The sequence below is a fragment of the Apteryx mantelli genome, chromosome 9, assembly GCF_036417845.1.
Source record: "Apteryx mantelli isolate bAptMan1 chromosome 9, bAptMan1.hap1, whole genome shotgun sequence".
Taxonomy (NCBI): domain Eukaryota; kingdom Metazoa; phylum Chordata; class Aves; order Apterygiformes; family Apterygidae; genus Apteryx; species Apteryx mantelli.
In genome coordinates, this window is record NC_089986.1 from 9,664,931 (window position 1) to 9,678,887 (window position 13,957).

The 13,957-nt window shown below is 39.0% G+C and overlaps 1 protein-coding gene across 1 annotated transcript in view; it reads right to left on the reverse strand.

The window, feature by feature from the left end:
* Nucleotides 1-3,476: 3,476 nt before the first annotated feature.
* PEX5L (peroxisomal biogenesis factor 5 like) overlaps nt 3,477-13,957 on the reverse strand; it is a 41,633-nt gene continuing 31,152 nt past the window's right edge. The window contains exons 7-13 of the mRNA XM_013939805.2: nt 10,130-10,246; nt 8,898-9,041; nt 7,951-8,021; nt 6,544-6,741; nt 5,059-5,224; nt 4,531-4,688; nt 3,477-3,731 (exon numbers count right to left, since the gene is read on the reverse strand). Coding sequence (XP_013795259.2) covers nt 3,527-3,731; nt 4,531-4,688; nt 5,059-5,224; nt 6,544-6,741; nt 7,951-8,021; nt 8,898-9,041; nt 10,130-10,246 — 1,059 coding nt within the window. The 3' untranslated portion in view covers nt 3,477-3,526. The remainder of the gene's footprint in view (nt 3,732-4,530; nt 4,689-5,058; nt 5,225-6,543; nt 6,742-7,950; nt 8,022-8,897; nt 9,042-10,129; nt 10,247-13,957) is intronic.

The window sequence follows — 13,957 nt, forward strand, 5'->3', positions numbered from 1 at the left end:
CAATGGCTGTTACTTCCCCTTCTTCCTTCCTTGCGCACCTGGGCAAGTCGGGGACGGAAGGAGACTGCGACTTGGTTGAGCTCCAAGGGAGCACTGAGAACAGGACCCAGATTTCCTGTCTGTCACTCATAGGCTCAATCTGCTACAGTTCAGCACCCTGCTTATTTATCCTACCTCGTGCCTGGTTACAAGTACAAGTAGATGCTTTTCCTCTTCAGGGTGTTAATATGCTCCAGCCTCCTCACAGGTTTCCTCTTGCTGTTACAGGCAAACACACATCCTTGCCACTGAATACGTAAGAAACACCATGAGGGGGTAAGACCAAAGCAAGATCTAATCCTGCCTTCTGTACTGACAGTGCTTGGCAGTAGGGGCTTAAGGAAGAAGGTAAAAAACCAGGATATTGAAGCATACACAGCAGTGTCCCCAGGATTACCAAGGACTACTTAGCATAAGCAAGCCTGTCCTATTTGTGTGGAGAGCTCAGTCACCAGCCGCTCTCCTGCACAAACCGGGCCTGACCTGGTGTCTAGCGGAGCAGGAGGAGGTGTGCCACCCTTCCCTTTGAGCCTAAGTCTGCTCTAGTCTTTCCCTTGCACAACACCTTGGTCAGCAGTCTGTGGTTAACTGGCTACAGACTATCTAAAACGGGAGAGAAAGATGGGATAATCTCCCAGGGTCTGCACAAGCTCTTTTGACAGGCTTTTCATCGCCTGGCCCCTGTGCGGCAGACCTGCTGTGCTTGGGATGAATTTGGAGGCCTGAGGATACCCTTGGGAGGCAGAGTTTAGCCCCAGTGATTTTTTTCTGGGTTTATGCAGGCAATTCTGCTGGTACCAGTAATGTTGGTGTGCACGTGTTAGCAGATGCATGCAGTTCTGAGCAGCGCATCCCGGGATAAATTGAGAGCTACCTACTTTGTCTGTTCTTTTTGCAGGGCTAGGAGTTACGTTAGATTTTAATGCCGGGTCCGAGTGATATCTAACAAAATTGCCACATTACTCATACACATTCTGGAGAAAAATAGGTTTAGTGAACTGTCATCCGTATTACGCGTGTCCATGGTCATTCTGACTCTGACAAGTCAAGCAGTGAAGTTTGTTGATTTGAGAGGCACAGAAATAAAGCTCTTGAACATCTAAATCCTCCGGATAAGCACTAATTATCCTACACCATAGCACAGAGGATATTCTAGAAGAACATTTGTGATGGCAGGGCATCAAGCAAAATCTAAGCACATATGCCTTTGCTTTACAGCCTCTTCTCAAAGCTGCCTCCTTTCTCTCTTATCACTTTTCCAGATTCAATTGCACTGCACCTTCTGCTCTGCCTTATCAATACAGGACTGTCATCACACATCGCTGTCAAAGCAAAAGAGCAAACTGTTGTCAGCAGATATGCATACAGCAAGCCCGCTTCAGCTAAAATGACATTCCCAGTCTCAGTCCTTGATATCCAGTCCTTAGGGAAACACTGCAGGACTCCGTTATGTGCTTGATAGATAAATAGGAATATATATTGACAATGAATTAAAAAAGCACTATTCAAAAATTCCTGGAGCTGTTTCAGCACCTCTGTTCTGTGGAAGGGGGTGACGGGTAAGCCTTTTATTTTAATGAGAATTGATTATTTTTATTTGACAAATTACACTTGGTGATTAGATGCAGTGATTAGACTATCTTACATGCAAGTTTCCTTTAAGTGGTTGCTCAAAATAACATACAGCTGCAAGAAACTTTAGATTTGTACTGGTGAAACTGCCTAATTCCCCCAGAGTTTCTTTCTCTGTGATTTGTGCATTTGGATTTTTCTTTTTGATACAGATAATTGGACTGATTTTTTTTTCTTTATGCTGCTTGTAGGAAATGTGCTGTTTTTCCCACTTTAACACATTCCAGTACATACCCTGTATGTTACATTCCTGACTGTGTACCAAAACATTCGCTGTTCAATTAAATTTTTTTCTTTCACTATTTAGGAATAATATCAGCAACTTATTAAAATAACAGCAACTGAAAATTAACTCCTGAAAATTTTCTATTCCTTTCTTTGACTAACACATTCACCTTGAACTAAACATGTTTGCACTACACCCAAATCGATTCCTTCATCATGAGGCAGTGCATTCTCCACCCTCACTCTGCCACCCAAATACCGTTTGCCATTCATCCAATCCAGCTAAACTAAGATTTTTTTTGTGGGGGGGGAGGCAGCTACAAATACTGATGGATTTGGATAAGGATTTGGTTTGCTATCATGGAGGTCACTGAGAGTTTTGCTACAGCTTGCCATAAGAGCAAAAAGGATCAAATCTTAGTCCCAGTCCTACAATCCGTATATAGACCAATCTTTTCTTTTCAGGGAAAATTTTCCCTTGAGCATGGTCTGCAGGCATTGATTCCTGTGAAGTTTTTCTTTATTTGTAATAGAAATCTGCAGGCTTATTATCTTTTGAAATGATATAATTCACATACAGCATGTATGTGTGCCATACCAGGTAGATGCATAATAAAATAGTCTTTCCAAGAGATATTATTTGTATCTGCATTTTTTAAAACATATTGAAAACCTTATAATCGCATTTCAGGAAATGGTATTTGGTCCTCTATGCCAACAAGGCTATCCTGTATATTTTGTTGTTACTAATTAAAATAAAAATAAAAGCATAGCATTATTTTACAGAAAGAAAGATTAAAGTGCATAAGTACATAGACTGGTGCAGATCCTGCTACAAGCGCCTTTGTAGAAGACATACTCTTTCCAAGATCGGAGATAGCTGGTTTAAACAACAAAAATTTTAGTGCAAATTACTGCTTCTGCTTGCAACATTTGTCCTTCCGGTAAGTAAATGGTCTAATCCCATGAGACCTCCATGTACAATGTTCTTGTTACATCCCACGTAGTTTGCAACACTATGAGCCTGCAGAATTGGGCCCAGATTCAATCAAGGAACCTTCAGAAGCAAAGCTCTTGTTGACTGCCAACTAATAAATATAGTCAAAACAAAATGCATCCATTTTACATGCATTTATTTTCAGAGCTATCTTAAAGATGGACCTTGAGAAGACTTTTCAAGAAAGAAACCAAAGGATAGGGAATCCCTGTGGTAGCGAAAAGTGGCGTCAGCATAGTGCAATGAGCTACTAAGCAGATTCCTTGGATGCGTTGCTCACCATTCTAATGTGCAAGAACGATTATCTAGGTTTGTTCCTAATATATTTTTCTTTGTATAGCTGTGTGTATACATAGCGATATAGCTTGCATGGGATGAAGATTCTTCAGAAATGACTGCGTCATCTAGTTCAGGGCTTTGTCAGATTAGCTGCAATCCATTTCAATCGTTTGACTTTGAACCTATTTACAATATTTTGTGCTTTTGAACTTCTCCTTTTTGAGTCATGTCCAGGAGAATTCCCCCTACCGATCTACAGCCATGATCTTTTGGAAAACGTGGTCATTTTGAGATAAGTCATAGAAGAGTTCTCTAGTTCCTAATACAACTTAATCACTTTGTGGATATTTTTTATTACGGCTCTAGGTTAAAAGCTCTTAACAGAATGTCTAGATCACCCACATTGGCAGCTTGAAATAGTTCTGGTTGGTCCATCATAGACAGAGCAATTCGGAGTGCTGCCCAGATATTGCCTGATAGAGCAGGATGGGGAACCTGCTGTTGGTTCCTGCTCTTTCTTTGCAAACTGAGAGCAGTGAGAAAATTGCTGACAGCCTCTCTGCAGGGAAGAAGAAAAAAGAAACATGCAAGATAATATGCTTAAAGACTGGTGTAAAGCTTTCTAAAATACCATGCTAAAATCAAATACATTATTTTACAAGGCAGTTCATTGCAGTCTCTTTGTGTTATTCTTGTCTGATTTGCCTTAAACGAGTGGACAAACTGTTATTGCTTATTGTTTGTTAGAAAAAGGGCTTGTAGCAATGCAGAGCTCAGTCTATTCATACGTCTGGGGAAATTGTTCTTACTGCTGTATAGTTCCCCTTCATCTTAACTGTCACTTGGGACCCTTCTTATAGAGGCCTGGAATATCATCCTTGATTCCTGAGGGACGTATTAAAAGTGTCTTTCAGAGGATTAGATACTTGAAACAATTTAACTGAAGTTTCCCTCCTAAGGATGGACACTCAAATTTTCTTTCGGAAAAGTTCCTAAGCACAGGACTAACTTTAAGTGTGAGAATAATCCCACTGATTATAATAAGAGTACTTGCACTTAGAGCTAAAAAACTACTTAAGCAGCTTCCTGAATGAGAGATTCATCTGTTTTTAATAGAAATTATGTAGTTCCATTAAACAGAATGTGTGGATCTGAGAAAAGTATCGTTGCTTTCTTAGTGGATTTGAGAAAAACATCATTGCTTTGTAAAATATCATTCAAAATTTTTGCAATAGTTGAGATGAAGACAAAAAATCAGAATATAGCCTCATAGATAGCTCTAGCTAGAAAATGAGTTTTCACTTCGTAGATGTTTATATGACCCCTGACTTTTTTGTTTATACATTTTTGTAACTTACCTGTATGCTCCTAGGTTGATGCAACTTATCCCTAAATTGTATCTGGACCTAATGAAGCCAGGCTGTATTTCTAAAGCACGTGTATAGGCCTCAACAGCTTCTTCACTTCGATCCCCATTTGCCAAAGTTGCTCCAAGTCGGTTCCATAATGTATAGTCCTGGTGAGAAAATGAGAGTTTTCTACTGTAGGTGTCAAGCAGGGACATAATAGCTTTTTTTTTTCTTCCTCAAAGTAAGGAAGAGTGCAGAAAATAATAGTATCTTCTCCTAATTGACATGGAATGTGAAGGTCTGATTCATGATTATAGACAGCGCCATATAACGAGCACAATTAATCAGCACACAGCTAAAACTTGGACATGCATAAATCTGTTATAAATGGGACTGTCTTGTGATTAACATTTCTATTTCAGGTGTTAAAATTTTAATGGCTGAAGTGACATCTCATTAATATTGGCCTGTTCAAGAGAGGAGACAGAAAACAGCCTGTAAAACTAAACTCTTAAAAACATAAAAGCATAAAATTACCTCTGGCCGAACAGTTAAAGCAGCACTAAATGCATCTATTGCTCTGTTAAATTCTCCATTCAGGTGGAAAAGAACTCCAAGTCCTGTCTGCAAGTCAGGGTCTATCATATCACCATTCTGGTGAGCCGCCTCCAGGTACAAATCCTTTACTTCTTCAAGTAATGAGCTAGACAAGGGTGAAAAATAATATCAAGCTGCATCTTACCGTTCTTTGCAAATGTTGCAATATTGATTGCATAGCCAGAAATTAAAATCCTTGCACTGGATGTATCAGCAGTAATACACTCTTAAAATTTGAAAATAAGCTTCTTCACTATCAGTATGGCACAGATTTACTTTCAGCTGCTGTTGTAAACTCATTTGCAGAATATCAGAGTTTACCTATATGGTAAAGTCAAAGTGCAACTATGAATCCAGGCAAGATAACATAAAGGCTTATGAAAGCTATTAAAACTGGATGAGTTCCTAGATGTAAAAGGATTCGGGAGTAGCTAAAATAGTAATCATTCTCAAAAGGCACAGATAGAGTGACTAGCCAAGACCCCTGAGGAAAGATGACAAAATTTAAGGCTTCTGTTCCCACTACAGGCTTCATAAAATCTTCCCACTGACACCAGTTTTTGATGAGGCCAAAGCAGAATAACACACTTAGCAATTAAGCAAAACTTGCATATTTTATTTTTGCTTATTCTAAATGATCTTGTCAACCCAAGGCTTGTTAGTGATAAGGGTAAAATATAAGGCCTGTCTTCCGAATGACATGCCGTGAGATAATCCCAGCATTTTGGGTCTATGAATGGTGTTTATGCCTTTAGTGACTTTATTATGCATCTCACAATTCTGAGATACTTATTTATTGGTCTTATGAAAACATGAGGAAAGGCTGCCAACTCATGAATTGTTTTTGTTATTTAAAATGGCTGCCAGCTCCTATTACAGTATGCTAGGCTGAGGTCAGAAAAAATGACTACGCTGCCTCTTTGCTTAGAACTGAAATGGCTTTTAAACAAGCAGATGCTACTTCCCAATATTGCTAGTGAGACTGAAGCCATGGCCCACCGCAGAACAGCTATTCCTGGATTCCAGTGGCTAGGCTGGGATACAGGCAATATGGTGAATCATAGGAAGAGCAAACACACACAGAGCAGGATACAGGCATAGCACAGATTTGGAAGTGGAAGAAGAGTGAGGATGTGGGAACGCAGAGGCAGTGGACAGGCTAAGTGGGATCAGAGGAAAATGATGGGAGTTGAGGGGAAGCATCTCTTTTTTAGCTGTAATTCTTTTTAAATTCCAGGGGTGGTACAACATACAGCCAGCAGTTCCTAAACCAAATGTCCTGTGTTGGCTGCTGCTACCAACTGAGTCTTTGAGTTTCTGCCAAAGGGAACAGGCTGGACTTCTACGGGGTAAGGGCACAGCACATAAAATTGCTTCTAGTGATGTCATTAAAGTTTCCACCATCAGGATTTATGCTGCATTTACCTTTCATCTGATGTCTTAGACATTCTCCTGGTAAGTGCTGGGGACCCTTTTTTGCTTTTCACTATATACTTGTATTTTGGATTTTGCTTTATCCAGTTTCTTAGAGCTTGATAGGCCTCTTGTTGATGGCCAGTGTTAGTATAACTTACAGCGAGTGCCATCAGAGCTTTTAGGTTGTTTGGCTGTAGCTCCAAGCACCTAGGCAGAAAATAAAAATATTTTGAGGGATTTTTTTAGCCACACACAACTCTTGAATTCTTCCAAAAATCACTCACACAGATAAGATCTACCCAGTCATGCTTTCAAAGAAGGGACTTGGTCTTATTTTTATGTGGTAAGTGTGTTACACACTCACATGCACTTGCATGCACACACTTGTGTGTAAGCACACACATACATAAACATATGTACACAGGTTTTATTCTCATCCTTTTGGTTGGGCAGATTCATTTTTATAGTAAACATGGGTAGATTCATTTTTATAGTATCTGCCCCGTACACGAAGAGCAGCTTTGTGTAAACTCAAGTTGAACAATTTAATTAAAGACTTTCAGCTATACGAAAAGGTATTTTGAAGACAAAATCTCTTCCATTCCTATTGATCTTCTCAGTCATGCTGAATTCTCAATTATTCTTTGATAAAGCTAGAGCCAGTCAACTCCAGTAGTCTTTCTCCAGCTATACACCGTTAACTGAGAACAGAATCTAGCCTATTTTGTGAATATTACTGTTGCTTGTTTTAAAACGGTGGGGATGAGCAAGCCCCAAATCAGACAATCCCTTGGATTCCTATCCAGGTAAACTAATAAGTTACATATAAATGAGTTATAGTAATTGAAGTATCCTTAGGCGAAATGACTTGATGGTTAAATTGCTAATGCAATTAAATTTGGAGAGGGTACTTTGTTCAAGTGGAAACATGAACACCCACTACAGTAAGGTAATAATAATACTGATAATTTGGAACTGACGTTTTACATACAAGCCTACCATGATCTTTACATCTCTATCAACCTAAAAATGTTCTCAGTTTAGTATTCAGCAGCTGAAAGGAGTTCATTCCAATTAAGAAACTTCTTGATTAAAGGACAGACGATGGAAAATATGCCAAGTGGCTAGAATATTGAAAAGGCACTTTATTTGCATTATGCCTAATTCATGTTTGTCAGGCCATGTAACTTTTGTGCATCTAATTAAATTTTTAGATTAAATATTGCATAGATTAAATATATAAATACAAATATTCGTGCCTCTGAAGTCACTGTGGAGATTTCTATACCTGTGTCAATGCTTTCCTTAGTTAAGTAAATGCTTGAAGTTACAAGGCAAGTGTGAGGTTAAATATACATAGGCTTCCATTACCTAATTACTGATCAGACCCCTTATTTAGCAATTATCTTCATCTACCTTTGGAGGGCGACAATGGCTGCCTGCTCATTTTCATTCTCTGCCTGCGTTATGCCCAGGAACTGCCAGGCCTGCAAAAATAATCATCACTGTATTATTTGTTATACGTACCCAAGTGCAAGCAGAGTTACAGACTAATACCACTGTTAAACAGTGGGGTGAATAAAGTAGCAGATCTGGCCAGCACTGGCTAAATATAGATTTCTATTGCAAGCATACCAACAGTACAAATCAGTGCCGTTTTTGAGTATCTTTGGGCTTCACAACATTCATAAGCAATGGATGCAAAGGCATCCTCTCAGTGTAAGAAGACATACTGGTTTCTCAAATGCGTTACTGTACATTTAAAGTGGATTCTGCTGTCACTAGACTTTTGCAGAAAATGATGAACAATTATTTTGTTGTACAGGTCTAAGGGATTCTAGAGGGTCTGAGAATTACCTCTGCTTTTCAAAATGCTGCTGCTTATTTTAGTGTAGCAATAGATTCAAAGAGATCTAGATACACATACTGTAAATATTTTTCAGGTTTCACAGAGAACAGACTTTAAATATACACCCATTGAAAACATCAGTATTGGAAACTGATGCAACTTTAAAAAATTTGTCAGCATTCTTGTTAAATCAAAGATGTTCATCTTTTCAGTAAGCGTTTAATAGATAGTTTGAAAACATCAGGAAAAGAATGAAAAGCTTGAAATATTGTCCATTTTGAAAGCTTTTAAATGAGAACTTGGAATTCCTACAGTTTCAAAAACAGAGTCTCATCATATTAAGAGCTCTCCTTAATTTATTTCAAGGCATATGCTATTCCAAAACCACCACTGCTGTTCAGTCTGTTTCATTCACTCATGACTATCACAGGTTTAGGCCATGAAACTATTCCATCGCTGCATGCTAAAGGGAGTCCCCTTTTGCTTTGTGAATAAAAGGCACAAGAGTGACTACCTCTGCATCATTGGGTTCTTGTAGGATGGCAGCCTCCAGGTATAAGATTGTAACTGGCAGGTCCCCTTCTTTCATTTTTTTCAGTCCTTCCTCAAAAGCACCAGGCCAGTCTTTGAAAGGATTTTCAGTATGAAAATAATAGCCCTGGAGAAGAGAGTTAATAGACCCATGATGAAGCGCTGTAGCAAGGAATGACAACTCTGTAAAATTAAATGACTCATTGTTTTCCACCTGGATGTAAAGATCCTTTGTTGTATGAAGAAGGAAGGAACTACTCTATGAAATTTAAATTTAAAATTTTTAAAAATCATTCACGTCAGGCAGCGTCACTGGACATTTACATTACTCGTCTCTTTACTTTAGCTCTGAAGTTACACTTACTGATACTCATGTGTCAGGCTGTCCTGCTCCCATCAAAGCTAATGGCAACAACTCACACTGACTGCATGTGCTCAGTACACTGGATTTGATGGTGAAAAACATGCATCAGGGGGTTACCCTATGGGGCTTGTAACCTGATGTCTGTTCAGTCAGTATCCTGAAACCTTCAATTAACTTCCAAAATATAGAACAGTTTTGCAAGCCCCTGAATTTATTTTGGGATTCCTTTAAATTTTACTCAGTTGTGAGGTACTGATCCATTTTGGGCTGGATAAAGAGGTCCAGTCAGATATATCTGAAAAGGATGTGCTTTCAGACAATGTGTTTTTGGGGAAAGAAATCAATGCAAATGTTAGCCTAATAACGGCTCGCTCATAGGTCAAAATATCTATTAGGACAGCAAAGTTTCCTTTCTGCCACTGCAAAGTGAAGGGTGTACATTAATATCAACTACATAATATAAGTCAAATTAAAACATACAATAGAGGGAATGAAGGAGAGAGACAGACTCTCTATCGTTTTTATCCTTGGCAGTGTTTGAACTTTCCAGACCAGATTTTTTAGTAGTTGGTCCTCTTACTTAAGTGCCTATCTTCAAAAGTGCCCCGTATCCAGCAGTTTCCTTTGTGATCTTTATGGCCAAATTCAGTCAGAGAGAATGCAAGTCTAAATACATTCTCACTGTGGTAAAGTCTTTTAAATCCACCCTTCTCATAGGCACTTTTAAAGAGGCCGAACTCTTGGACAAAAGTTAGCTTCCATGTCTGGGAAGACTTTCCTGGGTTCCCTTGAATAGCTGAGTGGCTCATCTAAATATGGCAAGGATGTGCTGTATTAAAAAACTCTGTTACCTTCTCAATGGTTGAGATGGTGACTTGCCCTGGTGTTTCCTGGTTCTCTGAAATCCAGTTCCTGCGAGCCATTTCTTCCCATTCTGCTTGCATCTTATCCCAAAATTCTGTGTCTGACTAGAAGAAAAAGAGAAAAGAGGAAGAAAATCAACAATGAAACTTTAAAAACCTAGTAAGCTTTTAACTTATTTTTACCAGTGGTCTGATTCTAGCGAAGCAGTATTCATTCTATGAATAATCATACTGCCTGAAATACTACAGCACAAATTTGGAATTCTATATAACTAAATTTTGTCTCTTACATTGTTATGTGTTTCTTTAACATAAAGCCCTTTATCTCAGAGAGAGCATATGTTCTATGGGAAGTGGGATTTGCAGCAGCTTACACTGCATCTCATTGACTCTAACAGTAAATTGTTACATAAAATTTGAAGGAAATGAATGCTGTTAGTTCTCTTCCAAAAAAAAAAAAAGAGAGAAAAGAAATCAACTAAGCACACATGCTAAGGAATAACAACAGATAAAACAGTTTAAAAGACAACCAGTATCCCACTTTGGTAGACTCAGCATCATTTTCAACTATGTAAAAGAGAAATGACAAAGCATTAGTGCAAACAAGGCCTTTTGACAGAACGGAGAAATCCTAATATTGCATCATATACTGTATAATGGTGAGAGGAAGCTGTAAGAGCTCATAAATAGTACAGTACTGATAACGTTGAGCTCAAGGACAAAAGGGAAAAAATACATATAGGAAAGACACAGAAATAATGAAATAAGAATGAGATTTAGGACATGTATCAACCAGAATGAGGGAACCACTGTGTTTGCTAGAAAATGATGCCAAGAAGCAGAAACAGGCCAACAAAAACCAAGATGGGGGAATCCAAGTTCAGGTGCTATTTTTTCAGCCTCCATGTGTTGGCATAAGCACAGAAAAGTAGTTCTACAGAAGCATGTATGCTCAGCGCTCTGAGCCTTTGCAAAGGGCCTGCAAGGGGACGGCCAGGACTTCAGTGAACTGATGCCACTGAAGACATAGGTTCTCACCTTACCTATATCAAAGATACTTAATAGCACAAATAATTCCACTGAGGTTTAGACAGAACAATTTGAGAGAAAGATACTAATCAAAATGACTTAAAGGTATTAGAAACTGGTCCAGATAGTTTTGTCTGAATCTTCACTACAAGACTGATCACTCTGTGCTATTACTCCACCGCCCAGCATCATTTCAAGCACAAGAGCGTATCTGTGATTGCATGACTTGCCACAACCCTCCTTCTTAGGCGCTCAGGGAAAGGAAAGCACAGACCATTAACAGATCCAGAACGAGTTGGCAGTGAGAGTATCTGAGACTTCGTGTAAAGGGTTAGGAGGACTTTCACTCACAAACATTAGGTGCAATTGTTGTAAATCACAAAGCTGTTTAAAAACGGCAATGTGCACCCCCTCTCCAGGAACCCAACAAGCATTTCTCCTGTGCTCTTACTGTATCATCCGCCTGCTGATAGCCAGCACTTCCTTCTAGGACACTCCGACTTCTCTGTATTATTCAATTACGGGATATGTGAAGGTACCTGCTGTGTTCCTCTGTGACTCAGAAAACTACTGTGAATCATTCACTCCTGGAGAGGAGATTATACTCTTCTTTTCATAATAATGTGAGCAGAAGTGAGCAGCAGATAATAACTCTGTTGCACAACAGCTTCTGAGGTTTCAAAATTTGTTTTCATTCCAAATTTGAAGGAAATACAACCTTTTAAATAGTTCTGAGGTTGTAGTGAAACATCTATTTAGGGATTGAAAAGACCAGAATTATGATTCAGATTGCTCCCTTTTACTCTTATCAGCCATGACCAGAGGCATTTGAATCCCTCAGACGATATTGTCCAACAAATGTCTCCATGAATTATTTTGTATTCAGTGCAAGTCTGCACTGTGTTGAAAAAGGGTTATTTGACTGTGTTTTTACTAGGAGTAATTTTGAGATTCAGGATGAGGTCAAGGAGTGGAAATTTCCCTTTCCCACAGACTAATATAACTACTTAGAATTAATTAAAAATGCCTTTTTAAATGGAGTAACTCCTAGAACTAATGGATAAACATGTCCATTCTTTGATATTTATATTAGAATTTTTGCTTTCTTTTTTTTCCTGCAAAAATCACTTATATGACCCACTGTCTGGGAAACATTAAATCACTTGCCTTCTATTTTTGCACATAATAAGTAAGCATATAATAATTTTTTTTAGGTCTTAAGATGAATGGGCCAAATTCTGCTGTTTAATTACATGTTTATAACTCATACAGAAGCTCACGGTGTGCATACCCTACTTAGAAGGTTAATTAATTACTACAGATTCAAGCAGCCATGCCTAATGTCTATTTATGGTGAGTCAAAAGTGGAGGGAAAATATAATGGGGAGACGACCAGCTTTGCTGTAAGGCCTATACTCAAGTGCTAGGACCCAACTGTTATTTTCTAACTATGACTAGAGATTTTCCTGTTTGGGCCAAATGGGGTTGAGTCCCATATGTGACTGCCAGGGAAGGAAGCGAGCCTTGCATAGACCTTGTGTGTAGTTCGTGTGGTTTTGGTTTTGCTTTTCGTCTTATGATAAACCCTCAAAGGTGTAGTTGTCATGGAAATGTGTGGAGGGCTGTTTCCCACAACTGAACCTGAACTGTTGATGGCCTTGATACCAAAGAGCAAAGGCTAGGGGAGTTCAGTGGTCTGACGTCTCCTTTTACGGTGTTGTGGAAGACCAAGCCCTTGACTCTTAGATACTAATAAAAAGTGCGTTATAGCTTACTCATCTTCTTATTAATCGGAAGCTAGTGAAATTATGTCTCTCTTATCTACCTTACCAAGTTTATGGTGACTAATAGAATGTTTTTACCTTAGACAAATGTACAGTGCAGAATATTTAATTATTATGTAATACCAGCTAAAGCGTTGAGATATCTCTATGGCATAACCCTGTGTTAAGTAACTCTTGTTTTCTCCTTCTTCTTCCTGTTGTAGGGTTTCAAGAGAACATTTGGGAATTTGTATTGGTTGAAACATAAGCTTATCTACATCCATACAGCACGCAGTCATAATGGAGGCATTTGGAAAAAAAGGAATACAGAAGCATATCATAGTATGCACTTTCTCTTGAAAATCTCTCAGAATTTCATCAGACTACGCTACCAGAGAAATAAATGTGTCTGTGATGCTGATACGAATAGGGTTGTATTCATACCTCTGTTTTCTGAAGGTGTGACATGGAAGATCCTATGTACTAGATCACAGGATCACAGGTACAGGATCTAGAAGCTCCGGTGTATGTCCAGTCACCTGACAGGATAGGACCTGCTGTGAAAGTCTGTAGTTGGGGACTGTACCTTTTCTCAGTGCAGGGACTGATTAGGAGAGACACTTCCAATGTGCAGAGGAGGACTGCAGGTTCTCTTCCAGTTTAGGACTCCTGCACCAGGTACAGCTTCCTAAATACATGTGGCATATGGGGTCCTGGCACCTGATAAGTAAGTTCCACACCTCTTACTGTGCCAGGATACGGGTTTCTGAAACTGGGAAGGCAAAGCTGCATTGAACGGCTGGGTCATGCTCAGTTACGGCACCTGATAAAATGCCATAATATTTCCATGACAATTAACAATGTTAATAGCAGAGCATTTTAATGTTCATGAAGAAGAGGACCATAAATGTCAGGCAGTCTTTGTTAAAGGGCTAAGTCTTTTTCAACTGACATTAGTGGCAGTTTTACCATTGACTTCAGGAGCAAGTGGCTTAAATTAATATTGAGTACTTCTGAAAATCTG